This window comes from Podarcis cretensis, assembly GCF_951804945.1.
Source record: "Podarcis cretensis genome assembly, chromosome: 5".
Classification (NCBI taxonomy): domain Eukaryota; kingdom Metazoa; phylum Chordata; class Lepidosauria; order Squamata; family Lacertidae; genus Podarcis; species Podarcis cretensis.
In genome coordinates, this window is record NC_137174.1 from 53,424,791 (window position 1) to 53,452,584 (window position 27,794).

The 27,794-nt window shown below is 40.3% G+C and overlaps 2 protein-coding genes and 1 long non-coding RNA gene across 11 annotated transcripts; 2 read left to right on the forward strand and 1 right to left on the reverse strand.

Moving 5' to 3' along the window:
* On the forward strand, window positions 1–2,993 carry BBIP1 (BBSome interacting protein 1). Its single transcript, XM_079976132.1, has 3 exons — window positions 1–224; window positions 762–849; window positions 2,193–2,993. The coding sequence occupies exons 2-3, from the start codon at window positions 810–812 to the stop codon at window positions 2,363–2,365; spliced, it is 213 nt and encodes a 70-aa protein (XP_079832258.1). The 5' UTR covers window positions 1–224; window positions 762–809; the 3' UTR covers window positions 2,366–2,993.
* Window positions 2,994–3,958: 965 nt separating this feature from the next.
* PDCD4 (programmed cell death 4) lies at window positions 3,959–24,252 on the reverse strand. 9 transcript variants are annotated; one of them, XM_079976100.1, is made up of 14 exons: window positions 19,655–19,671; window positions 17,567–17,664; window positions 16,164–16,324; window positions 14,870–14,971; window positions 13,597–13,896; window positions 13,000–13,094; window positions 12,245–12,361; window positions 10,072–10,293; window positions 9,318–9,415; window positions 8,355–8,469; window positions 7,379–7,486; window positions 6,594–6,704; window positions 5,591–5,730; window positions 3,959–4,636 (listed from the first exon to the last, which is right to left on the reverse strand). In XM_079976100.1, the coding sequence occupies exons 4-14, from the start codon at window positions 14,910–14,912 to the stop codon at window positions 4,576–4,578; spliced, it is 1,410 nt and encodes a 469-aa protein (XP_079832226.1). In that variant the 5' UTR covers window positions 14,913–14,971; window positions 16,164–16,324; window positions 17,567–17,664; window positions 19,655–19,671; the 3' UTR covers window positions 3,959–4,575. The 9 variants fall into 9 exon arrangements, with proteins under 9 accessions (XP_079832226.1, XP_079832224.1, XP_079832230.1 ...); XM_079976098.1 differs by lacking the exons at window positions 17,567–17,664; window positions 19,655–19,671 and adding an exon at window positions 24,100–24,252; XM_079976104.1 differs by lacking the exons at window positions 17,567–17,664; window positions 19,655–19,671 and adding an exon at window positions 24,077–24,230 and having other exon boundaries at window positions 12,245–12,358.
* Window positions 17,671–26,743, forward strand: LOC307216157. The gene is made up of 3 exons (XR_013838958.1): window positions 17,671–19,258; window positions 20,782–21,375; window positions 25,787–26,743. It is a non-coding gene; the product is annotated as an uncharacterized lncRNA (long non-coding RNA).
* Window positions 26,744–27,794: the final 1,051 nt, after the last annotated feature.

Consider the following 27,794-nt stretch of genomic DNA (forward strand, 5'->3'; position numbering starts at 1 on the left):
ACCGCGTGCGGGGAAGATGCCTTATTCCAAAGCGAGGGAACCGCTCTTCCTTGGGATCTCTATGGTGCTCCGTCGTGCCTCGGTTGAGCCACGAGTTCGACGCGGAACCAGAAGTGTTTGTCGCGGGTGGTTGAGGCGGTTCCCGTGCCTTTGGGCTGCTATGGTGGTCCCCGCTGCGGGTTGAGCAGCTGAGCCCGGCAAATAGAAGCGGGGAGGCAAGGCAGGTGAGGGACCTTGGGGGCAGGGATGTGGAGGGAGGGGCGCTGAGGAAGGAGGAACTCTTTCAATTTGGGGCTTTTAAAGTGCGGGATGGCGGTGGGTAAGGCGGGACGTGATGGGGGACGTAGAAAAATCGCACGTGGTGTGGGGAAATAAACAAGTTTTTTCTCTTCCTCTCCTAGTACTAAAATGCCCCCCCTCCCCAACGGGATATTGGAAAATTCAGTGCAACTTTTTCTCCCAGTGTAGAGTTGGAAGGGACCCCAAGGGCCATCTAGTCCAACCCTCTGCAGTGCAGTTGCTCCTCAGAGGTTTTGAATTTGCAAGGCGAGGTTGCTTAGTTACTCCCAAACATCTCCAGCAGGTGCTTAAAGAGGCCCGAGCTAACATTCATTAAGCAAGTTCTAGGGCAGCTCCGCCTTATGAAGATCCTGGATCAGCTGAAGTCAGATTTGGCAGCTACCTATCTGCTTTAAGCTAAGGGAGGAAAGGGGAATATAGGAATGCAATGTTCACCTTTACAATAATCCCATGATTTCTAGTCCTAGACAGATTGGCGGTGGCGGTTCTTCAATTCTGGCACTAGAAGAATGTCTGAATTAAAATTTCGGGAGGTGCTGCCCAAGCAAGGTGAGTGACTTTTCCCAGCATTCATCAAAGTGCACTTGCCAAGCTTTTCAAGTGGCTGTTGTTGTGTGTCTCCTGTGCTTACCTCTTGTGATCCCCCCTTCTTTTTGCCAAGTTACAAAGGTTGCATGGGTTTCACCTTATCAGACTACAAGTCAGCAGCACTCTTAGGGTTGTATCTCTGGCAAATTCTTTATCAGCACTGCAAGATTTTATATCCTGCACTTTCTCCCCACAGCGTGATTAGGGCAGCTAACAGGATGCAATTTGGTGAAATCATAGCCAGTATACGATACTATAATTTGAGGACAATTACAAAAAACAGTGCCTGAATGTACCTATTGCCTTCTGGAGCTCTGGACAAATACAACTGTATTCAAATTCCATCAGAACACGAGCAGGGAAGGGGACTGTCTGGAGAGACCGGGTGCTAACACAGAAGAAGCCCTCTTGTGCATTCTCACCTTCCTAGGCATCCACAGCAATGGCATTGCAAGAAGAGTCTCTTCCTGATTGTAAACTGTGCATTGGGGCATACTGAGAAAGGTGTTCCTTCAAGTACTTGGGCGCCTAGTTCTTAAGATATCTGTATAATAGTACCAATACTTAATAATACCAATACCTTAAACTGGACCAGGTAGCTCACCAGCAGCAGTTAAATACTCTCAGAATTGATGTGATGTTCTCTCTGGCCATCTACAGATGTCTGAGAAACATTACATTGCAGGGATTTTTCCATGTAAGGAAATATGTTGTTAATATATAACACAGGATCAGACATCTTACTTCAAGGTAACAGTTTACCACTGGCCTTGTTACAATGCTGAGATCTGAATGCTTTCTTACGGAGGATTATGGAGCCTTTATTCTTCTCTTCATAGAAGTAGCCTGTTTTATAATTATTAATAGTTTTACACCCGTTCAGCTCTTTCATGCTCTGCTTCCTGTATTATATATCTCCCCTTAAGTATTTAGAAGGTGAATAGATTAGGTTCTTTCAGCAAGGTTTGTCCTTTGACCCTTATATTGGAGCATATTTGTGCTAAGGGGCTAGTATCACACTTGAACTCCATTTTTTTAGTACAGGTACACAAATGGCCCAATAATATGAAAAGCTTTGATGCAAGTACTCTATCAGCGGCTGCCAAAAATATGAGGTGCTTAAATGGAGACTTCCATGTGTACTGCTCTACACAGCTGTCATATTTCACAGCTGAATAACTCTGAGAAGTGGGTTTGGTGGCATCCACATGGAACTGTAGTGTTTGAACTGGCAGATATATTCTTGAATATATATTTTATGAGCTTTGTAATTATCTTTGGTTTCTCAATTTTTCTTGTTTTAGGGATGTTAGCAGTAGAAGATGTGACTACTATGGTGTTATGCAAGCCGAAGCTGCTACCTTTAAAGTCAGTTACCCTAGAAAAGCTTGAGAAAATGCAACGTGAAGCACAGGAAACTATTCGACAGCAGGAACTACTTGCTCAGCAATGTTCAAACTCTGAATTCATTCAATAGTTTACTTAATGGAGTTTCTGTACTGCTGTATCAATGTATATAGCAATATGATATGCTGTGTAAAACATTACACATAAACAGGATAGTGTTTGTAGATTCTTACAAATTTTCCCAATTGTACTGCTCTCTTTTAAAATATATTCAAGTATGTAGTCATTTAAATCCAGGTAATCTTTTAAAAAATGGCATTCAGAATCCTGCTCCAGGATTTCTGTATTGTTTTTCATATCATAGGTCAACTTAGCAGCCTTACATACGTTACTGAACCTTTAGCTCAGCATGGGGAACCTTTTTGGCCCAGCAGGTCAGATCACTCACCTCTGCAGGACAACTCTTGACAGGTGGCAGCTAATTTGCCTGTTACCCAATATCATAATGATGCTGGATGATTGCCATGAGGGTTGCCACACCCACCAGCCCATCCCTTGTGCAACACTTGGGAACCACAATGCAAGTGGCTTTGCCAGCCCTATGCTCAGCAAATTGCAGTGTATTGGGCTGACAAAGCTGCTTTCTACAGAGATCAGCTGAGCAATTGGGTTTCCCAAGGTTTAGGTTTAGAAAGGTTGACATTAATAAAACTTGTTTCTATACTACAGTATTAAATATACCAATATGCTAAAGAGTACTATTTTGTGTTGTCTTGAATTATTCATTTGTACTGTCACTCTTGCATTGATAAGATGAGCAATGAAACAATGAAAACATTCAGTACACACCCTTCTGTATGTAGACATGTCTAGGTTCAAGAGAATTTAAGGTGTTTTTTAAAAAATCCATTCTATCTAATTCATACACATGCACAGATTACTTTTAGAAGGTAAAGTACTGGTACCATAACTTTAGGCTGTAGGTTCCTTGGACTCAGGACTGGCAAAGGTCGTGCAAAGACAGGCTGGCTCCTGTTATTCCATTTCCTGGCAGAGAACCATGCTGCTGGGTGTGGGGTTGCCTCTGAATTCTACTTTATATGTCTAATAGCTTTTCATGTAACAAGGAAACATGCTCTGCATGCATTCTAACTGAGCCAGTCAGTACCAGCTGTGGCTGGATACAGCCAAAATATTCCTAATCTTCTACTAACTCGTATGCAAATTCCTTCTACACTTCTCTTTTTTTACAGCTAATCTTCCATCAACTTTGTCTGCATTGATTCTTACATTAAGGCTTTTAACCATGGCTGCAAACTAGTTTGAAGCTTATTACAGGCTAGCATTAACATTGGTGCAAACATTTCAATGTACCATAATTAGCTAAGAGTGGGAGCATGTCTGCTAATAGCACACCCCTATTAACCATGCATAAAAGAATCAGCAATTTTATGTTAGCGGTGGTCTCTTTTTCTTGCCATGCAAACCCATTTCTGTGTGTGGCAAGCTTTTAGGATGAATCAGTTAAATTATTCCAGGATTAGTTCATTGTAGAGTAATGATGCTGGCATACAATAAAACAAACTAAAGTGCACTTTAAGCAGATAACACAAAGGGCCACAGGTAGAGCTGCTCTAGGAGTAGATTAGGAGATGAACCATAGATATAGTTAAGAGTAAACGATTATGTACTTCTAGAATTGTTTAAGAAAACACGGCAAAAATCTGCTTCACAAAAGTTTATTTTGCAATACATTCTATCAGAACTGTTCGTTTTTCCAGTATTGTAGAAAAAATAGATGTTCCAGCCACCATTTGCTGAATTAATTTAAGAGCAAATCAATTGTTCCCCTGGAAAAAGATGAATACATCTTATGATCAAACTAAATTCTTAGATTCTTTAAAACAAAGAAAAAAACTTTTTTCTCCCAGCAGCAGCCAAAATAGGGTTCCAGCAGCTTAATGACCCATTCTATAAAGCTTTGTATAAACCAGTGATTTCACTATAAAAGCACTGTCATTAAAACAAAGGAGTGGCAGGCAGGCATCAATGCAAAACATGGAATGATTAGGTCAAACATGGCACTTCCAAAATAGTAGCTTATTTTAGCAAACCTCCACAGAAAGGTTGTTACTTGTTCTGTCTCAACTATAGCTCCAGAGAAAAGAAAACTGAAGAATTTCCCTTGTGAACACAAGTTTATAAAACCGTCAGAAGGTATTTGTTCCCCAAAACAAGTGCATCTCTTAAAAAATAAATGAACTGTGCTAAGCAACTCTTACTATAGAATATATACATATATATTCCCTTAAACATCTACAGCTGCAAGAGTTTGTTCATTCAGTAGCTTTCAGCTTTCAGGCGGCCTCCATCTCCTTCACTTACAAAGCGCTTCCTTCCCCTAAAATTAAATATACAATTAGCTTTCAGTATATCCCTTAAACTTGGCCATATGAAGAGGAGGGCAGAAAGTTAATTTGCAATAAAAAATTGTAAATCACCCTCAAAGCAGTGTGGTTAGTTATATGTATGCAAATTATAGAAACTTGCATTTGCTCTGTTCTATTCGAATTCTGATGGGGGCAGGGGAGGAAAGTTTGGAGCATTAAAGTGCAAGACCCAAAGCCAGGAATCTACAAAGGAGAACCGTACTCTGACATTTAAGAATAGATTTGAGATTCCAGAATCGGCTCACTTAATATCCTAGTTTTGGCGAGGGTTATGCTTCAAAATCATTTATTCTGCAGGAATCTAAGAATTCTTCAACAGGGTTATAATAAGTTACGAAAATTTATAAATAATATAAATAATTTATAAATAAATAAATTTATAAATAATAACCAGTTTCCTCTGACCCCAATCATCCTAGCAGAAGTGGAAAGAAATTAAAAGCAGCTACAGCACAGAAGAAGATTGGCAATATCTGAGAAAGCACAATGTAGCAACAGGAAGACACAAGTGAAATATCCATATAGACTTACTCTCTCATATTTATATGCTGTTTTTCTTCAGTTGTAGAACCCAATGTGGCAAACACGTAGTTCCCAGGTGGTCACCCATTCAGGAACTGACTAGAACCACACCTAATTCACTTCAACAAGGTGATTGGCCTCTTGGGCCTTCAAACCACATGCTCGGATTTAGAATGGAAGTTTGGATCAGAGATTCCAAGCTATTCTACCCCTTTAGCCAGCACCAGTCCTAAGACAGCCTGTACTACCATGCAAGAAAAAAAATAATAAGTTGCCAATCTGACTTGATTAAATTCTGTTGACAAACTAGCTAGGTTTTGCACCCCTTGGACTTAATTTGCTGCACAGCTACCTCTCTGACACAGTGATCCTTAAGTATGTACCTGGAAGGACAGAGGTCTCTCATTGGTTTGGAAATTATTCCTGCTCTAAAGCATTCCTCTACAAACCGCTCAAGCACAGAGTATGAATGTGGCACATCAAGATTAATGTCCGGGATTTCACGGTAAATTCGTTCATAGCCCTGCAACATCAAAATTAGAATAAAATTCATTATCTCAGGAATTTTCAGTATGAATTAAGTAAGCTTTAAGTAAAATGTTTCTATCTAAATGGGTATGTTACCTTTAACTTTCACTTAAATATATATAATTATATATCTTTTATATCTGTTGCCAGACTTCATACTAATTTAGTCCCCAATATCTACAGTTAAAATATTAGCAGCGGCAGACCTACATTTTGGGGGCCCTGGAGCTTAAACTGTGATGGGGGCCCTTACGCAACCAGCAATGAAGTCTGGGTAACCACTGTTGCCTTCTTCAATTGGGTTGTTCCGTGACAATTCATCACCATCATCATAACTACTACATCTCACATTTTGAATAAAATTGCTGTACTGGATTATCTCACATGTCAAAGTCACTGGTGTGAATAAAAAAATTCCTATGCCTTATAGTTTTCAAGTTATGGGAGATGAAAATTAGGGAAATGTTATATACATGCATGATGCATCATAGAATGATTTGTGTGACTCAAATTTGGTCTACAAAACCCAAAAATTGAAAGCAATGTTGACTAAAGTGTCTTCTAGTAGATCTGCCCCTGAATATTAGGTAGCAGGTGACAATAGAGCCACCATTACTAAACTTAACAGACTACCAATCTGACTTTGTACAAGACAGATTTCTACATTCTTCCTAGATTTTCTTTTTAAAAATATCGTTGAAAACCCTCAAATTCAGTAACGAAGTCAGAATTTGTGTTCCTGATCTAATTCTAGGGCTGTTCATTTAATGTTAATAAACAAAAATAAATGCAACCCAATCTTCTCAGCTATAAGGATATTTAACAGGAAATGTTTTGAAATCTGTTAGGCACACTTACTCTTTTCATTTGGTCCATAGTAATGACAGCAGACCTCCAGAGGGATTTCAACAAATTAAGCATCATTTGAAAGTTTGTTTCTCCAGTTGATTCCAAAACCATCACAACTGCCTAAAATGTAAAATCAAATGAACTGAATGTTCAGGTAGAAATGGTGGGAAAGTACGTATTTTAAGCAAGTAACAAACATAACTATACAGCAGAGGGAAAAGGATATTATGGAAAGCACAAAAACAAGCTTGAGAAGAGAAAATCTCTCATAATCAATAGTGTGAAAGGCATCTAGAGATTTCAAGGAATTTGATACTATGCATTCCTATACTTTGGTGTTCAGGTCCATTTTTGGTAATCCCACAAAGTGTAATAGAGAACATGCTTTTGAAGCCAGTAAAAAGTATAAAAGGAAGCCAAAGATGATATGAAAACATTCTCTTTTGAAATGAACAATAATATGCAGTATTGATATTCCCTTCATTGAAAATGAAGTAAGAGGTAGTCAATGAATTACTTAAGAAGGAACTTCAGTCTTTTTATTTACCAGGCATTTTATTAGGGAAATAAACTAGTATAAAAGGTACAGGTTATGCAGGCTACTGTAGGAAGGATCTTTCTCAGCTTACAAGCAAGTGTAAAATAGTACCACCAAAGAGAAACTCTCAATAAAGCTCCTTCAACATAAAAATCATTATGCTTGTTAAAGTTTGTAACTTCAGAACTAAACTTATAATGACAGTTATAATACTATGTTGTAAAAAAAAAAAAAAAAAGTTTCAATCCTGCCTTACTTCATATACAAGTTCATGGTGAAAATGTGGTACTTCTAACTCCTGGAGACAACGTTCTGCTTCAGAAACATCTCCTGAAAGAAGGTATTCTTTCAACAGCATATCAATCTAGTAGATTAAAAATACAAAAATGTATAAGACCAGATGTTAAAAAGCTTACAATTCTGAAATTTACAATGTATTTCAATTTCTAAATTAAATGTTTACTGATGAGCACCCTCTATGGCACAGTGGTCAATGCTTTTTTGATAAATACAAAAAATATATGAATTCATTATATAATGCAGGCAAGATCCCAAAAGATAAATTATATATTAATTATTGTAAATGAGATATAAATGAAATGGAAATGAAATATTGTTCAGTACATATGTAATCATGAATGAATAATCATGAATTTAATAATATACAATGCATTAGTAAATTACTAGAGGAAAAAACAAAGAGGCATCAGTTGCTTTGTCCAGTAGTTTACCCTACGTCAGTGTTTCCCAACCTTGGGTCTCCAGCTGTTTTTGGACTACAACTCCCATCATCCCTAGCTGGCAAGACCAGTGGTGAGGGATGATGGGAACTGTAGTCCAAAAACAGCTGGAGACCCAAGGTTGGGAAACACTGGCCTACGTCTCTTCCTACTTGCACTCTCACTTTTTGTGGCAGAACAGAGGATACCACTCAGTGGGGCCACTCAGAAAGTATGCAAGAAGAACAGCCAGTGGTAGCAGAATACCACCGAAAGACAGCTTGTGAGCAAGTTGAGACGACGTGGCAAAGGCACTGGGCAGCAGTTGCTCCCACCTCTGCCTTGTTCGCTTTATATGGTGCAGCAAGAAACATTAGGCCTGCTTGGAGGTGCAGGAGGAGAGTGGGAAGACCAAAAACATGTTGTCAAGGGGCCCCTTGTAACACTGAACCAGGTCCTGTTAACTGGATATAAAAGTTAACCACTAATGAACAGCTGAACTTAATTACCTACCTCTTTAACAAGATGTTTTACAGACTGCTGCCCGCCTCCTGATCCCCACACATTGTCAATGCGTTTTCCACCTTTGGTCATACTCAGCAATACAGTAGCTCGATCCAGAGCAGCCCTGTGAAGAGAAAGGAGAGTTGCAAATAAAAGCAAACATATTTAAGAATCTTTACATTCACCATTAAGCCTTTAAACTACACTGTAGAAATCTGCATTAACAATGAGATGCAAGATTTATACACCAAGACTGCTATTGTAACAAAGAGACCTAATATTTATGGGGTCCAGTAACGTGTGTTCAGCATTAACTTAGGTCAAAAAGCTGTATCTTGTTCACTACAAATCATCAATCCAATTCAAATTATTTTTCAAAGTTTTACACAGTGAATATAACAGTCACATTAGTTTATTTCCCAAAATAATCCTGCAGCAGGGAACTATTATTAGCTACTATTTAAGATATGATACATGTTTCTTGATTGAAAGGACACTACCTGCATGATGCTTCCTTGGTGAATTTTCTTTAAAAATATAGTCCATGACATAGAGTACCCTATATCCATCATACCCAGATGTTTGAGATAATTGCTTCTGTTTCTTCTATCTAAGGCTCTAGCACCTCAATATTCTAACACTTTTAGAACTGATGCCCTAAACATCCAAACTTAGCAGCTGCTGATTATTCCTTAAATTTCCATTATTTGTCTAAAGCTTTTCTCTGAATTCTGTACTTTTAGCCATTCACTGCCTTTAGGTATTAAATATTCCACAAGCTATGCAATAGAAGGAGGCAGCAGAAACATTATATCTTCATAACTTTTCAAGAAAGAGCATAAACCCCAATCTTTGATGTTTTTATTTCTTAAAAAATAATAGGTAAGCCTTCTTTAACCTGGCAAATACAAAATTTTTACTGGATTATCACCTTTAATTGCGAACCCCAGCTATGAAGGGCAATGCACTTACCGAGCCTGGACACAGTCCACAGTCCCTTTGTAACCATCTATGTAACTATTGCAAAGAATCCCATCTCCGACTGCTCTTGCAATAAATTGACCCACCAACTGCCATGAAAAAGAAATATGTCTTACAGATTAAATTTGAGATAGACAGGGTTTCTTTGATCAGTCACAATGTCACACGAAGCAGTAATGGGAGAAGGAAGCCATACCCAAGCACCCCTGCTGTTTCCCTCTCGGGCTGGTTCAAGCAGCAGTACAGGCAATGCTGCTACCTCAGCTGCCTACATTTCTTAATTTTACATAAACAGATGAGCCAATTACATGCAGCTACAAATGTAATAAATAAGAATATATTGGCACAATACATAAAAGATAATACAATACATTGGGTGGTAGCAGGGAAGACAAGGAGTTCTAGGACACAGAAAGTTAAGGTACATTGTGCTGTGATGGAATTTGCATATAAATTCTAATGATTTAGCCATTAGAGGTATCAAAACTTTAGATAAAGATTTTATTGTGTACCTTTATGCCATAAAAGTACTTTAATAAATGTGAGCAACAGATGTTACCACAGAAACAAATTATAATTAATAATAGGCAAGGCTTTTTTCAACCAGAACTCACAGCAACTCAGTTCCGTCACCTCTCAAGTGGATGTCATTGCCATTATAAGAGAACAAGGGAGACGTTCATGGTGAGTTCTGGCACCTCTTTTTCTAGAAAAATAGCACTGATAATAGGTATTTTAAACAGACCTGTGGTGCTCTGGGAGTGTCCAATACCAATTCTGGCATCTCTCTGAGAAGCCTATCAAATGATTTTTCAACATCTTGTTTGCCAACTACTGTCCCACACAGGTCAGCAAGAAGTTTAGATGTCATTTCTCTGTGACTGGCCTTTCCCTCCAGAGCCAATGATACAGCCAACACTGGTACACTGTATTTCATTTCACCAAGATTGAGGTCTTTCAGCATCTCCTAAATATGTGGAAAGTAAAATAAGCAGTCATTTTATTTTAGTTCAAGTGCACATGAGTTTTATAGTAGAGATGAGAGGAAAAAAACAAGCAAGGAAGAATGTCTCTCTTATGGAACCAGTATAGTAAGAGAAATTCTCTAACTAATGTGTTTGCAAGTTAAGTAAACTCCTTTGACATAAGGGACAATTGTCCAATTACCGTATGTCAGAGGAGACCCACTGAAATCAATGGATGAAAGTTACTTAAATCAATTGAGTTCAATGGAACTACTGTGAATATGACTTATTTGGGAATCACTCAGGAGCAATTTAAATTCTTACTATATTTTTGTGGAAGTAGCAGGAGAGAGGAGTTCAATCTAAATATATGGATTTTAAAGAAAGGTACCATTTCTACCTATAAAATATACCAGTCTTTACCATGAGTGTCAACTTTCTTAGGGTTTTAGTCATGTTTTAAATACACTGGCTAGCTTTTGTGTTTTTAACTGTTTTTATCCGATGTGTAAGGTACCTTGAGACTGTTGTTTAGAAGGCAATTAATGAATCAGTGATAATAATAAATAAAAATTATTACTAGATGCCATCAAACTAATCTGCAACCAACAGACCGACATTTCATAATCTAATAAAAGTCTGTGTTTATACCACTAATTATTATAAAAGACAGAAATTGTAAAAGTAACATAATTAATAATAATAATAATAATAATAATAATAATAATTTATTTGTACCCCGCCCATCTGGCTGGGCTTCCCCAGCCACTCTGGGCGGCTTCCAAAAAAAATATTAAAATATTCTAATACATCAAACATTAAAAGCTTCCCTGAACAGGGCTGCCTTCAGATGTCTTCTAAAAGTCTGGTAGCTGTTGTTCTCTTTAACATCTGGTGGGAGGGCGTTCTACAGGGAGGGGCTTCTCTTAGTGAGGGAACCGCCAGAAGGCCCTCGGCACTGGACCTCAGTGTCCGGGTAGAACGATGGGGGTGGAGATGCTCCTTCAGGTATACAGGACCGAGGCCGTTTAGGGCTTTAAAGGTCAGCACCAATACTTTGAATTGTGCTCGGAAACATACTGGGAGCCAATGTAGGTCTTTTAAGACCGGTGTTATGTGGTCTCGGCGGCCGCTCCCAGTCACCAGTCTAGCTGCCACGTTCTGGATTAGTTGTAGTTTCCGGGTCACCTTCAAAGGTAGCCCCATGTAGAGTGCATTGCAGTAGTCCAAGCGGGAGATAACCAGAGCATGCACCACTCTGGCGAGGCAGTCTGCAGGCAGATAGGGTCTCAGCCTGCGTACCAGATGGAGCTGGTAAACAGCTGCCCTGGACACAGATTTGACCTGTGCCTCCATGGACAACTGCGAGTCCAAAATGATTCCCAGGCTGCACACCTGGTCCTTCAGGGGCACAGTTACCCCATTCAGGACCAGGGAATCCTCCACACCTGCCCGCCTCCTGTCCCCCAAGAACAGTACTTCTGTCTTGTCAGGATTCAACCTCAATCTGTTAGCCACCATCCAACCTCCAACCACCTCCAGGCACTCACACAGGACCTTCACCGCCTTCACTGGTTCTGATTTGAAAGAGAGGTAGAGCTGGGTATCATCCACATACTGATGAACACCCAGCCCAAACCCCCTGATGATCTCTCCCAGCGGCTGCATATAGATGTTGAAAAGCATGGGGGAGAGGACAGAACCCTGAGGCACCCCACAAGTGAGAGCCCAGGGTCTGAACACTCATCCCCCACCACCACCTTCTGAACACGGCCCAGGAGAAAGGAACGGAACCACTGTATGACAGTGCCCCCAGCTCCCAGCCCCTCAAGATGGTCCAGAAGGATTTTATGGTTGATGGTTAAGGACCTAAGTACCCCACTCTTGAAAGAACTATTTTAAATCTCATTAATCACTGCTTGTAATTTCCAAAATATAAGCCATGAGACATACCGCAACTTCATTAGTATCCCCATGTTCAAAATATTCCTGGATTATTGGAGTTAGCGTTTTCTCAAATGCTCTTTCTTCCAAAGGTGGAACTACTGTTTCATAGACACAGTTATCCTGCTTTAAACAAAGATGCAACAAATTTAATAAAACAAAATTTATATTGGGGAGGCTCAGAACAATTCAGTTTTAGAACATAGTTCCCCATAAATTTTCACAGGCTTTCCATTCATAATCCCTTTAATACTGTCAGTCAGGCTTCTATGAGTAATGGCTTTGTTCTCTTAAGTTGCTGCCATCAGTTTCAACTACTCTATAACACCAAGAAGGAAGATGTAAGCTGTTGAACTAATCCAAAAATGGAGAAATGCAGCTATAGCTGAAGATTGATATGAAAAACAGCTCACAGTGTGTTCTTCAGCCACACTTCAATTCCACCTTCACAATTTATCTGTCAGGTGAGCAGAACAGCACAGCAAATGCTGCTTCAAACCCCTATGTTTTGCTCCTTCCCGGTCGCTGATTCTATCACTGGGCCACTGCTGTTTTCTCCTCCTCTAGGAGCTGTTAACTAAGCACAGAATTAAATGTCTGTGGCTAAATAGAGTTGAGATGGACTTTATGCCCAATTTCTGTTTTTATCAAGACTAGAAAGAGTCAGTGAAAAACACAGACTACTTACATCATCAGTTTTTGATGAAATAACTGTTCCAGGGGTGGGGCACTCATCAGATGAGGAAACTAACCATTTTCCTTACCTGAGCATCATCATAGTTGGGATCTTTAATGTCTACTTCCTCCAAATCATACACTTGCCCAGGTGTTCCCCAAACACCTTTGCCTCCTGATCCACCTGAAAAAAGTTTAACAGCAAAGATGAGAACCAGACTACAAGTCAGTGTTATTTTTTGTCTTATTACTGCACTCTAACCTTTCACAGAAATCTAGTTTTCAAATTCACATGAAAGGCTCACAGAAGCTGAACAGCAAAGCTGACACTGTTCACTATCTTCCTAATATGAACAAGACAGGAGGCAATCACTTTAAGCAGGCTAAATAGAACAGCATAAGCTATCTGCAGCAGTCATTATCAAGTCTCCAAGTATTTGTGTTTGTTTTATTTAACAATGTTCATATTAAAATTATGAACCTTAAAATTTCAGAGTTCTAAATTAGAAAAGTATTATACAAGCAGATATAAACTATGCAGATCTCTACTGTGTCTATATTCTTGTTGCTATCAAATTAATGTAAAACAAAACATTTAGGAATAAGTACAAAATGAAGATCAATCTAAACCTAGATAAACTCTCAATAGGTTATTTCTGTTTGCTGTGAATTCAAAACACACCAACCTTTCTTGGGTAGACCCCTTCCCTTTCCTGAACGAGATCGCCTATCCAGATGCTTTCCCTTTGGACTTGTTGGTACTGTGACTCCATTCTTCAGTGCTTCCCCATTATCACTCACTGAATCTCCTCTTCCAGAGTCTCTAGAAGAGTTTTTTCTCAGTCTCCTCTTTGCTCTGGCATTGATCTTAGCTTCATTAATAGACGTTACAGCGTTCCAGTTACCATTGATTTCAGGTTTTATTTCCTCAGTTCCACCATTTTCTTCATCACCGGAAAATGGAGTATCACTCAGATTATCCAGTTCTCAAAAACAGAAAGATACAGGAAGGTTTAGCTATTGGTAAGTAATTTTAAAATCACACAAATTTCCAACATGGTAAAAGCTCCAACGCCATTCTAAGCATCATGCAAAAAAAAAAAAAAAAAAGTTTTTAACAATCCTTGACAGATTTAGTTCTTGCAGCTCTCCTGCAAAAGTGACAAACTAATTATTGGGTGAGAACAGGAAGAAATGTTTCAGGGGCATTTGGTGGAGGAGGAAGAATCAGTTGACAAAAGCTAACATGGTATTATAGTCACAATGGGATATATCGCAACAAAATTGTAGTTTACCTATTGCAAATTATATTCATGAAGGGTTTGTTTAATGATGTGGCTGAAGTACAGCCCCACTTTTATATTTGTAAGCCACATTCATATGTATAACAGTGGACAGCTTATGACATATCTTTTTCATCAAGCCTACAGGTGTCTGTGTCTTAAATGTATTTTTGTGTTTCTTGTGCTTGCCGTGCTATACAGATGCGAGATTTATACAAAAGCTTTGATTTTTAAATTGTTTTGTTTATTCACTATGATTTGAACAATTACTATACAAATATGGAAAGGTGGAATATATATTTTTAATAAAGACATTAGAATTGGGGGGGCTTGATTATTGTACAGTAGTTACTTTACACAGGAATATGTATTTTCCAAAAGTAAAAAAAATCAAGGGGATTTTTGAAAATAATAAATGACAAAGACCTAGTTCAACTTCTTATAACAATGCAACATGCAAATCCAAGAGCATATGGAATGGGATACTGTAAAATTAGAACAACAAAGCCATTAAACCCAGTAGCATATCTCAGAGCTTAAATAAGTACAGGTATTAGGAACAATTTTCTCAATTTAAAAAAACTTTGTTTAGTTATGTGTTCCATTCTATAATGGAAATGCATTTTGCAGCGTTTCAAGCATCAAAGACCGCAAATGAATTGGGCTGATTCCTTACCTGTCAAGTTGATGTTGTATGTCTGCTCATTTCCTATTTCCATAGCTGTTTTACAGTAACTGAACCAAATGCAAAAAATTGTTTAATATTGTTGTTTCAGACCTAAACACAAAAATAGAACCTTTTAGTGCAATTAGAACTATAGAAACTGTAGCTGTACAGTGTACTTTCTTTGATAAAATTGTAACACACAATATTTTGTAAACATTAAACCTTATGCAAATTTTCTATTATTTTTATTATTGAAACTGAATCAGCCAAGTTATTCTCTTGTTCCAAAGACTTCTCTTAAGCTTAGGATTTGTAAATTCCTACAAGCAGAAGTTTGGCAGGAATCATCCCTCCCTTCTATCAGACATTTTTTTGGAAAACTATACTATTTAGATGGGCCTTTGTAATATGTATTTTCTTTTTTAACCCACTCAGTATTTGTTTTTATGCATATTTTTGTTGATTTTATTCTCATACCTATACTGCCTTGAAATGCTTTTATAGACTATAAAAAAAAATTTTTTTACTTCATTTATCCGAACAACCCATAATCATTATTTCCACTTTGCAGTGGAACAACAGAAAGTTGCTTGTTTGCCATCCAAGTTCAGGACTGAGGTATAAAGTTAATTAAGACTAGCATTTTTATTTATTTATCTAGTGAGTGTGTGAGTGTTTGCATCTATGTATCTATGTACCTATGTACATCAACAAAATAGAAATTATTTAGGCTGCAAGTCTTACTACCATGTTTTAATATTTATATAGCACCAGTTCTGCTTACGTATTTTGTAGGGATAGCACCTGTTTTTTGGTAATTGTTCCATTGTTTTATCAGTCCTGTCAAAATACCATGCAGATCAAACAACGAAAAAGATACTTTATTTGTATTTATTCTTTCACTCTAAGAACAGATCACCACCTTCTGGGAATTCCTGTTGCTCTCTGTTCACCTCCAACCTGCAGCTCATCCAGTGTTTTACCCCATGGTAGTACTTCTCAAATAAGTTGGCATCATCCAAATCTAATCACATTTGTTTTAGATAGCATAGCTACAACACTTCCACTAGAGGGAAAGCATAATCCTAACAGGTCTTATATCTTGCATCACAATTTTTACCTGTGTAGCTTTCATTAAACATTCAGCAGTCTCATTTGTGTTCCCAGGCAGTATCTGCCCCAAGTTTTTTTTTCCTCCTTCCCCCACCTTTTATCTAGCAAACACTATGCATTGTTGAGTGGTGAGATTATGACATCAGGTCTTTCACATCATACCTCATAGCAAAGAGTTTTTCAGCATTACCTTAGCCAATCATTCAGAAGTTTGCAACGTTCTGAAGCACTTTCCTTTCGATAGAAGAGTTTCCTCAGATCTCTCAAAAGGCAGAAGATTGGAGAGTTGATTTATTAGCTTGTAAGGTTAATTTTTGTCCTCTTGGTATTCCATTACATGCATCAACTCTCCTTCAAATCCAAAGGAAAAGCACAATGTTTATATAGAAAAATGTATGATAATTTAACACTGGAATTATGTATCTTCAGTATCTTGCAGATATGCAAATGTACAACCCTTCATGAAATTAAAATAATTTCTAAGTGACAGTATGGGTAGGGAGTGGCAAGCAAACCAAAACCCTCCCCACACATCTCTTAGGACAGCAGAGGGAGGCAATGCTGAATCCTTGGGGGGCATCCTTGTTTTAGATAGTAACCCACTAGTTCAAAACCACAGAATTAACTTCTAGTCTAACAGCATAACCACACACAAATGTTGTAAAAGTACTACATACCAACGCCATGAGATGTGGTGCTGCAGCATAAACAAATTAACTCTAACACAAGGGTAAATGGGATGTGTAGGACAGGAACAAAACAAAATTCATTAAGAAGAAAACTCTTCTCACTTCTGTTACATGCCTGGAAACTACTGGCCTGGAAATCCACAAGTCGTCAGACTGCACAAATACAGGTCTGCCACATACTGCAAGCCATGCTTGCTAAACCATCCTGGTTTTGTGGCAACTGTGAGCCTGAGGCTACAAGAATAGCAAAATTAATGAAGCATCTGATGAGACATAGTTCACGATTGCTATTACACATACACTCTGCTGGCAATGAACCGTCTCTAAAAGTACAGAATTTTTTGAAGGCCTGAAGTCTATAATATGGGAAACCTGCCTCCTGCAGATGACTGCCTGTGTTCAACTTGTTTGACACACACTTTAAAAATAAGAAAGGGAAGTGGTTGTATGGTTAGTTGATCTTTTTAAAGTTTTCAAGTAACATCTGTTGCTAGACCTTTAACTGGTAAAGGAAACTGTGGTTTAGGAGGCATTTCATTTTTGATCTTACAGCACTTAGAATGTTGTAGTTTCTCTATGGTGTTTCTGAACAGCAGGCAACACACATTAAATCATTATTCTCAACAACAAAAACAGTCCTGTAGCTCTAGAGTACTGAAAGGGTATGTGGTAGCAGACTCCTCACCCAATCAGTTTGTTTATCCTGAATGCCAAATTAAATTAATCCAGATTACCAAATAATATAAACATAATCCAAATTAAGTAAAGAGGGTCAATATGGTCATGAAAACTATTTTGTTAATCATTAAATGCTTTATTGAGGATGTTTCCATGTGATGAAACTGGCCTGGTTCAGATGTAATGGGGAAATGGTTTTCCACTACAATATTAAATTGCATCATACCTCAGGTTTATGTACTTTCTCCTCCCTGAAGGAACTTCAGTGTAAAACTAGTCACAGTTCCCTGATATCCAAATTTAAGGAGCTATGGTTTCTTTACCCTATAGTTAGTAACAACAAACCAGAAAAACATGGTTTCAAATCATAGCTTGTTCTCTCACTTTAACTTTAAACAGACCACAGACAGGGAATAGTGGTAAGTTTAAATTCAAAGGCAAAATCTTTCTGTCTCCTTTTCTGGATGGGAGAATGAAGTGTGGTGGGCCTCAAGCTTGCTATAATTCATTTTCAAAACAGGAAGCTATGGTTTGCTGTTATGTCTGAATCACACCATTGTATCCTGAAAAGCAACTTTAAGTTGTTTACAGGGGCTTCATTTATTTGAACTTCATTAAACTTGTACACTTCAAGGACTAATCATTCCAATAAAATATAATTGACACTCATAACATTGTTATACTTTTTGTGATCACACAAATTGTAAGTAGACTAAGGTATGCTGAAGCCTTAAATTCAAATGCCAAAGCTTGACTAAAGGTAAAGGTAAAGGTACCCCTGCCCGTACGGGCCAGTCTTGACAGACTCTGGGGTTGTGCGCCCATCTCACTTAAGAGGCCAGGGGCCAGCGCTGTTCCGGGTCACGTGGCCAGCGTGACATCGCTGCTCTGGCGAGCCAGAGCCGCACACGGAAACGCCGTTTACCTTCCCGCTGGTGAGCGGTCCCTATTTATCTACTTGCACCCGGAGGTGCTTTCGAACTGCTAGGTTGGCAGGCGCTGGGACCGAGCAGCGGGAGCACACCCCACCGCAGGGATTCGAACCGCCGACCTTTCGATCGGCAAGCCCTAGGCGCTGAGGCTTAATAAAAGTGTCTTTAGATAATGCTGACAAAGTGGCATAGTAAACAGCTACAAAGTGAGGTAATGCTCTCATTCTTCAGAAGACGATTTTGGCAATGAAATCTTATGGATTCTGTAATATTAAACTTCCAAGTCCAGTGAGTCCCTTATTATTGCATTTCACAGAAGAGGATATTCCAATGCTTAACCAGATTCAGAAGGATAAGCATTTAGCAGCAAAAGTAAACGTAACAGGGTATCTTTTTGAGAAATACAGAGAACTATAACAATATCCATACTGATATCCAGTTGTCCCAAGAACAAGTTGGGGAAAATCAGTGCACATAAACTGATATAATCCAGTGGAGGGAGTGTTGTACAAAAATTAGTGCAACTTCATCCTGACCCCAAAAGGATTAAAATGCAGGATCAACCATTTAGCCTGCTGAGATGCAAGCTGGCAGGTAAGTGAATCGGCATTTGATGCATAAGGCAGGACAATGGTGGTTTTCAAACATTAACCATTTTGACATTGATTTGCCTGACACAAACCCCTTGTGTGCAGCAGAGAGTTCTGGGGCATGTTACAAGGTGCACATTCAATGACTTAGGTCTACGCTGGTTTTCACTTTTGCCCCCCCCCCCTCAGTGCTCCCCAGCAGTTACACATTAGGAGGCGAGGCCAGCAGTGGAAGGCAAACTGCCTTTTGCGTGGAAACCCAACTGCCACCCTTGAAATCAACACCCGGCCTCAAAATAATAATAAAAATGCTTTCAAAGAGCAGCAGGATTTTCCTGAGCACGGTCTTCACATCACGGAGAAAGCCCTTCCCGAGGGAAAGAATATACTCCTGAGGTAAAACGATGGGAAGCCCCAATAAATGATACGGCCTGTACTCAGCATAACAGCAGCTCTCCCCTCCCTTTTAATACACGGGGAGCGGCACTAGGCCAAGCCAGGCTGTTCGTCCATCTAGCCCAGCGCTGTCTACGGAGAGCGTTATCGGTCGTGTGAGGCCAGTTCATGAGCTAAGGTGGGGCAGGGCGGCCAATACACCGGCCAAACGACGGGCGTAAGGGAGGCGGAAAGGCGAGAAAATGGGCCCCCTTCCTCCTCCTCCTGAGGAGTCGGCAGACACGTACGTCCCTCTCCGCTCGGCGTCGCGAAAGGTGGGAGGGCACAGCCCTAACGGGAGACCCCCCCATTCCCGTGCTCACGTTTCTGGGGCCGTGGTGGGGGTGGGGACATTACCGTAGGCGGCGGCCCCGGAGCTGCGCCACACGGTGTTTGTTTTTGTTCTGCCCAGCAACACGGACACGAGCGGCCGATCCTGATTGGCTCAGCCTCGCCCTGGGGCCCGCAACAGCCAATGGAAAAAGGGACTCCGAAACGGCGTTCAAAACAAAAAACCAGTTGGAAAACAAATGAGTTATGAGTGTCAAAATGGAGGGGACGGGAAAGGGCGTGTGACGTGACGCGACGGGTGGGTGAGACCGGAGATTTGCCCACTCAACATTTTCTGCTTGGGGCTGATAAAAAGGTGTGTTGGAGGGCTCTCGCTTCTTTGGCTCCCAGTCATGTATCAAATAAAACTCCAGTTCTTCCCAGAGGCTATCACGTTATAGAGAAGCACATGGCCTACAGATCTGTTTATTAAATTTTATCCTCGAGCTTCCATATGTTTACTTTCAATGAAGTCCCATTATTGGGGGTAAAGGTGCAAATGGTTATGCTTAAAGTTAGAGGAGCTCAGCTTTTCACACCTACCACATGAGAAGAAATTAAGGAGGTGGCACTTACCAGTACCCAGTAAAGAGCTGCTATGATGAGAAAGAATGCAATTGCTGCATTTTTTAAAAAAGCATTTGTGTCAGCTCCATGACAGCCTGAAAAAGGTTGTCAACCCTATACCACACATTTCAAAACACTTTTAGGCTGAACTGCTCACTAACTAAGGAAGTAATTTTCATTGCACTTAATGAGAGATACTTTACTCCTGAGTGAGGGTGGTGTAATGGTTAGAGTGTTAAACTAGGTGCTGGGAGCCCAGGGTTCAAATCCTCACTCAGCTGGGTGACGCTGGATCAGTCACTGTTTTTCATTCTAGCCTACCTCACAGGTTTGCTGTGTGAGAAACTTAGAGAAAAAACGGGATACAAATGTAATAATAAATACCGTTAAAAATGCACAGGATTGTGCAGTTAGTAAAATCAAGTGAACTTGTTCTATCAAGGAACACTGGGCATTGCCTTAGATAATGTGCCTCAAGCTGTCAAGGCCATTCTTATTTGGCCCTTTGTTATCTTCATGCTATTGTCTGATGTCTGAAACAAGAACCTTTTGCCTCTTTTTCCTCTCCTTGCTGTTCCTGCCCCAAGCAAATCATGAAGGCCCTTTGATGTTTGAAGTTTACTAAGCCAGCACAAGGCTGTGGCTGGGAAGATGCCTGTTCCTGAAGTTTCAAACAACTGATTCACAACTGCAGTCTTCAGAGTCAGTACTAAGAAATGAAAGTGAGCCTACAAAATCCTATTTATGTTAAGCTCGCATAAAAAATGCAAAGGTCACAAAATTGTGGTAAACGAGTTAAATCCTATGTAGTCAGAGTCTCTGAAATGGCTGGCTTAAGTGGTTTGAAGATTGATATGTGCACACAGCTTATGATTAACCAACCTCCACCCTCTCAAAAAGACCTTTTCTTGACCTTGCAGACAGTTTAATTTATTTTCTTAAAGTATACTCCGAGCCTCCCTATTAATTACATACTGCGCATAACACTGAATGCTGTACAGCAGTACTTAATTAGAAGGCTTAATGCTAATGTTGTTATGAAATATTCTTACTCTTAGATATTCATTCCCAAGACAAGCTGATAGACATCACTGATTCTCCCAGGATGCCACATCCCAGAGCTCTTTTAGGGATAAGATTATATATGGTGTAGTCCCATTCTGTGACTGTATTTCTCATCTGTAAGCAAATGTATTGATCTGTCTATAGATGCACCCCCTTGAGTACAGGGCAGTTTAAATGTAAGGTTCTGAACTGTAATAGCACAGGCTTCAACATAAACTTAAGTAGTTAAGAGCTATACAAGAATTAAAAGGCTAGTCTTGTTACTACAGGTTCTTAACGCAAGTCAGTAATTGTTTGTATGTCAACATGCAACGCATACCTAACCTGTAATGTAAACATCAGGGAATCTGCATAAGTACATGAGTAACATATTTACTGTGTTTATGCAGATTCCCAGATGTAGTTTGGAAAGAGGTAATGACGCCACTCTAATGGCTTAATTATAAATGCACACCGACAACAGTTTGAGATCCACAAGTCACTTCCTGATTTGTCTTTGAAATGTTTTGAAGCACAAGCACCCAAGTTGTAACCTATAAATATTCAAGAACTAAGCACTGCTAGGTTTTACCTCGCAGGCCTCTTTTGCCTTTAGAGCTATATGACAGGCAGAAATTTACCATGTGAACATTTACCTAGCAAGCAGATTCACCGATGCCAGAATTTGCTTCCGCCAGGCAGAATCTCCACAAATCAAAAGTTGGTATCCTTCCTAACAACAAACAGAATATCATCCCACCGCCTCTTCACATTCAGCCATTCCCTGGAATCATTTAAGCACACAAATCCTCTAGCTCTAGAAAATAATTGCTATATGGGATATGTTAAACCACTGGTGCTGAGCTTTTTAAACACTGCTAGCATATATATATATATATATATATATATATATATATATATAATATGCAGCCTCTGCTGCACCCTCCTGTTTTTATCCAGGGGTACTGCAGAATCCATTACCCGTACCACAGGTTGGAACTATATCCTAAAATCAGAAGAGGAGCCTTTCTGGGTCAGACTAAAGATGAGAAGTCCACAAGTAGGACACGAACACGGTTTCAGGTGATTCACTGAAACTGGTATTCACTGGCCTACCACCTACAATAATAGCCTTATCCTTCAAGTCTGTGGCCATCACTAGATTCTGTGGCAGTGAGCAATCAAAGGGAGGAAATGCTGCAAAATGAGTTTCTATTGATGCACAAATTTGTATCACTCATTAAAGTCTCACCATTAAGAAAACTTAGGAGGTAAGAATATTGCTGTCGTGATCCAAGAGAAGCATATTTTCAAACTGCTGTCTCCACATTGCCCTAAACACTCCACTGCCCTAGTTCCCACAAGGTGTCCTTTGAAGCGTTGCATAAAACTCTGTAAAGAGTTTAAATTGCAATTTAGTAGCTGAGCAATTATGAGAGGCTGAAACCTGGTTTATTGTTTCTCAAAGAGTCACAAAACCATGCTGTCTGAAAGAACCAAAGCTACTCTCTAGTCAGTTTCCTTGTTCAAATCCAAAGCCATCTAGCCACAAAGTGACCCAAGCATAAAGAAAGGATATCTTAGAAATATCGCACTCCAACTAGGCAAATAGCACTGCACCGCAAGACTCCAGCAAACCAAATGCCAAGCCACGTGTTGCAGGAAAAGCAAAACACCATCAAAGTCGCTAGCCAATCAGACATGGGGAAAACATTCCTTCCCAATCAGGCAATGAAGATAAGCGAAACCTATTGGCAAGTCTCTGGAAGAGAAGTTGCACTGGCCAATTGCAACTGTGCTACGCAGCGTCCTACCTCCAGTTAGGGAGTTTACTGGTTCTCTCGACTTACCTGCAAATTATGCCATCTAAACCCCAATGTCGTCGCCTCGCACTTCACAATACCACTAGCCCCTAACTGAAGCACTGAAAATGAATCCGAAGGCACCCTGCATAAGTTTATCGAAGCCTCCATTAAACTAGGTGGGAAGTCTAGATGCATCTAAACAAGCCCAAGTAGTAGCCAGAACAGATCACAAAAGCAGCAACCTTCAAAAAACTGAATAAAAGACCACTGACATGCAATAGCAGCACTTCTTTTCCCCCACCACACTCCTACTTAAAGCAGCTGGGTGCATCTGCAGCAAGGCGCACACCATTCCACTGCCGCTTACCTAGGAGCATGCCCCATTGGACGCCATTGGTCTCATTTCCGAAATGACTTGCTACAGGACCCAGGTGAAAAGTCCCGCTGACAACACCTTCGATTCTATGCACTTAGTACGAAAGGGGCTTCCTTCCGAGGAAAGATGAAGAGGTTCGGGTTACATGCCGCCCACAGATTACAGTCTTATGCCTATTTTCTCGCTTGCAAAATCTATAAACACAATGGAATTTATGTCCCAGAACTGCACAGGATCTCTCAAAAAGCTCAGTCTAAGGAAACACACCCTTGCCTGGAGAAAAAGTTCATTGCATACACTGGAACTTAATTTCGAAAAAGCATGCATAAAATCGGGGTGCAGTATGACGAAACACTAAAAAAAAAAAAAAGCCAGCAATCATAAAATTGTTATCTCCCTTTCCCAACCGTTATAGCCAAAATGCATTATCAACTGGCTTTTTTAAAAAATGGAGCCGAACTCGATTGCCGGGAAGCCGTTTAGGAACAGCTCCTTTTGCTCAGATACGGGGATTTCCGCTCACATTTTTGCACCGAGCTCGCACGCCGCTTGCTTTGCATGTCTGGGTTTCTTTTCAGCAGCAAATGACAACGAGAGGCAAAGACCTAGCAGCCTAAACCAACAGCTACTTAAAGAATGAAAATGTGAGAAAGTCACCCTTTTACTCCTCTTGCTTTTACCCAGAAGCTGTTGATCATAAAACTCTGGCCCACAAACTCTCTCTCTCTCGCCTAGTTTTCTCCTCGGCAGATCAGCACCAGATTTCTCCACTTGCGACTGTTTTCAAACAACCCTGCACTTCCCCCCACGTTTAAGGTGGCGGGGTAGTCCCGCCTATGGAGCGGAAGGAGGAAAGCTATTGGACGAGGTTGCCCGCACAATTAGAATAGTGGGCCTTCCCACCCGAGAAGGGCGGGTGTTTGTGAGACTTTTTCCAGGGTTCTCCGAAGCTCCTTTAACAGCCATTTTTCACTGGCGCAGATGATTTTGCTTAGAGGCGTTCCGTCGATTTCCGGCCTGTTGGCAAGGCTAGTTTGCTTTTGAGAGTCCTTTAACGCTGCAGTATTTTACATGCCGATTCACTCCAACGTCAGAATTTATCAGTTGCAAACCTTCCAAAGAGAGTTAACATGCCAATGGATCAGCTTCGTTCCTTTTTTTAATTTTTTGATTGCATTGCAGTTATAATCTCACAAAACATTTTTACAGCGGTGGGAGGACATACCCTTACATTTGAATATTCCCCATATATTCTGCTGCGTGCAAAAGTAATGACTTCGACAGAACATTTATTGGGAAGGAAATCTCCCGGGAGCCCTGCTGGGTAGAGATTAGAGAGCCACGATTGCCTTACAAACCTTGGTCTTGAACCTACTTGCAGATCGATCGTGATCATATTTGCACATAAGCAAGTGCCGCTGATTTCAATGAAAAGCTTCCCTGAATGCTAAGAAGTGCAACAAATTAAACTGAAAAATGGAGAACTGCACGCATACCCGAAAGCGACGGGTGGGCGTGCCTGGGTGGTTACGGAAGAAACAGGAACACGCTGGCTTCTCAGAAGTATGGAAGGGGGAAACGGAAATTTGACTTACTAAGGCTTTCTGCGTGTAGATGCTGCAGGAAAACGTTCCTGCTGAGGACCACGCCTCCTACTGGAAGGTTTTTGCCTTCTTTCCAGTAGGAGTCACTGCTCTATATAAACTAAGAATGAATCCACCGTCACTTGAAAATCGCTAAGGTTCGTGGCAGACAATTAAAGGATGTTTCTGCCTCTTGTATAGCAAATGTAATGCACTGCGCTAGATGCTACATGTGAAATTTCAATACATTTAAAAATCAATAGGAATATCTATGTGAAAAATGCAACTAATGGATTTTTAGCTCAATGGATGTTCTTTGCACACATGCCAGAGACCATTTGACTGAAGCTCATGTGGACCACAGTTTGCGAACTCTGCAGGATGGCAATTCAGAAAACAGTGTCCCACCCTGTATTATGGAATAGTATCTGATTATGGGCATTATGGGCCATGTGGGGTGGGAGTGGGGGCACAGTAGCTGGTGAGCTGCCTGTAGCAACATTTACACTAAAAAGTAGAATTTGTGAATGGTGCTCATGTACGCTAACCCAAGAAGATTCCCACATTATTATTAAAAGGCAGATGTGATATCACGGTGTGTAAATCAACACAGCTGAATAATATATCCCAAGTTTTCAGCCAGGTGATACTCTTTAAAATATATGCTGAATATAAGAAAAGGAAGAGGGGCCCAGGGTGTTTTGCAATATGTTGATAACAGAGTCAGACATGTCTTTTGGGATCACAAGTCATTTGTTTTTCTGTCCATTCTTGCCGCAACAAGACATGCACTTTGGAAGCACTCCACCTACCAAGAGCAGCGCAAGAGAAAGTGCACCATGATCTGATTGAGCCAGAATGAATTCTCCACGGAGAGAAACAAACAACGCTGAACAGACTTTGCTTCAGCATGAAGGAGTCACATGCCTGGTTTCCCAGCTACACCCACAAGTTTGTACTATTGGAGGCTATTATTATTTTTACTGCTGCTGCTGCTATTACTACATGCTAACAGAAATCTCTGTTACCAGAGTGTGGTTGCATAAGTAACCAAGACATCAGCACCCAGATACAAGGAGGCAGCACTGGTATGCGCAGGATAACCCAGTGGTTCACAGAAGTTACTCCCCTCCCCCCCCCAAAAAAAACCCTCTAGGGGAGGGAAAATAAAAGTGGAGAGACCAAAAACTGAGTATATTTAGAAGACATGGAATGCTGACTGGCTGCGGAGAGGGAATGAGAAACCAGGAATGGGGCAAGGGAATAGCTTCAACACTTAACAGTGAGTGCGCACGCTGCACCATTTTGTTGTAGGTCCCACTTGTTATCATAATATTTAACATTTGCATAGTGCTTTCAAATATTCAGAGTGCTCCTCTTGCATTATCTAGTTATAATCCTTGCAACAACTCTGCAAAGTGAAGTGAGGATTATTTCCCCCCCACAGAGCAGGTGGAGGACAGTGGCTGAGAGAAAACAGCTTGCCTAAGGCTACGTGGCCAACTAATGGCAAAGCTGTGGCCTCAACACTCCAACACTGACACCCTGATCCAGCTTTGGAGACCATCTCAGCTGTGAGTCCTGGAAGACCTGCTTCTTGCCTTGCTAGGCTTTTCCTACCTGGCCTGGGAGGGCGGGGCCCTGACTGACTCCAAAAGTTGAGACTGCTGAACAGATGCTAGGGCTGGGATATGGTTTAGGAAGTTTTGTTGGGTTTGTGTGTGTGTGTGTGTGTGTGTGTGTGTGTGTGTTGCTATTATTGATATTAATTTTTTTTTAGTATCTTTATTTTAGATCTTATGACTATTTATGTGGAAATTGTTTCAATTTGGTTGTATACTTTGTATTTATTGTTTATGACTATTTTTGTTATGTTTGTAATTAAGAAAAAAATAATAATGAACGAATTCCTATGCCCCACAAATAATCCAGAAATGCATTTTAAATAAAAGGACACATTCTACTCATGTAAAAACATGGATTCCCAGACCTGTCAGTGGGCCAGATTTAGACTGGGCCTGATCCGGCCCCCGGGCCTTAGTTTGCCTACCCATGCTTTAGGCACTTAACAGGTTCCCCGAGTGCTGGAATTGTAATTAGTGTCCTAGAAGCTGCCTTATAGCAGAGCTGTATCCCGTCTTAGGAACTGTTGCGTCTCTGATTGCACAGTCACACAGCAACCTTTTATTGAGTGCTGCGCCTATGGATCTATATTACATACTTATCATGACTGAGTCGTTCTGGAGATAAGTGTGCAAAACGTGTATGTGAAAGTTTGCAGCTGTGCAGAGCATGGTCATTTGGGCGTTTACTTTCTCCCTCAGTAATTAATTGCAGAGCAATGGGTTTGCAAACAGTAACCAGTATTCATCAATCAGTCTTGGGATTTCAGTTATCAGTAAGAGAGTCTCAGTAGATTTTGGTGAGAAAACAACAGTTGTCTAGAGTTTATAGGCATGTGATCTTCAAGGGCTCTGTTAGGTAGCTAAAACTGCTAACAATGGTGAAGATAGGATGAATACTTCATGCCTACTGATGATAAAGCCTTTGAGCTTTATATTATGAAGTTTTTCTTTCTCTGACTCAAGAAAATCTGATGGTGCATGCCCTAGGCAGAATAATGGTCTTTTGGGAGAGTGTGCAAGCTTTGAAGTTCATAGCATTTTTCTGCAGGATGTGGATGCTCATGGTGGCCAAAATGACCTAACTTTCCATCTTCTGAGATGGACAGTTGTGTGGCTGAATTGTGTTTTTTGGGGTTTGGGTTTGGCAGCCCACAAGAAGGCTTAGCA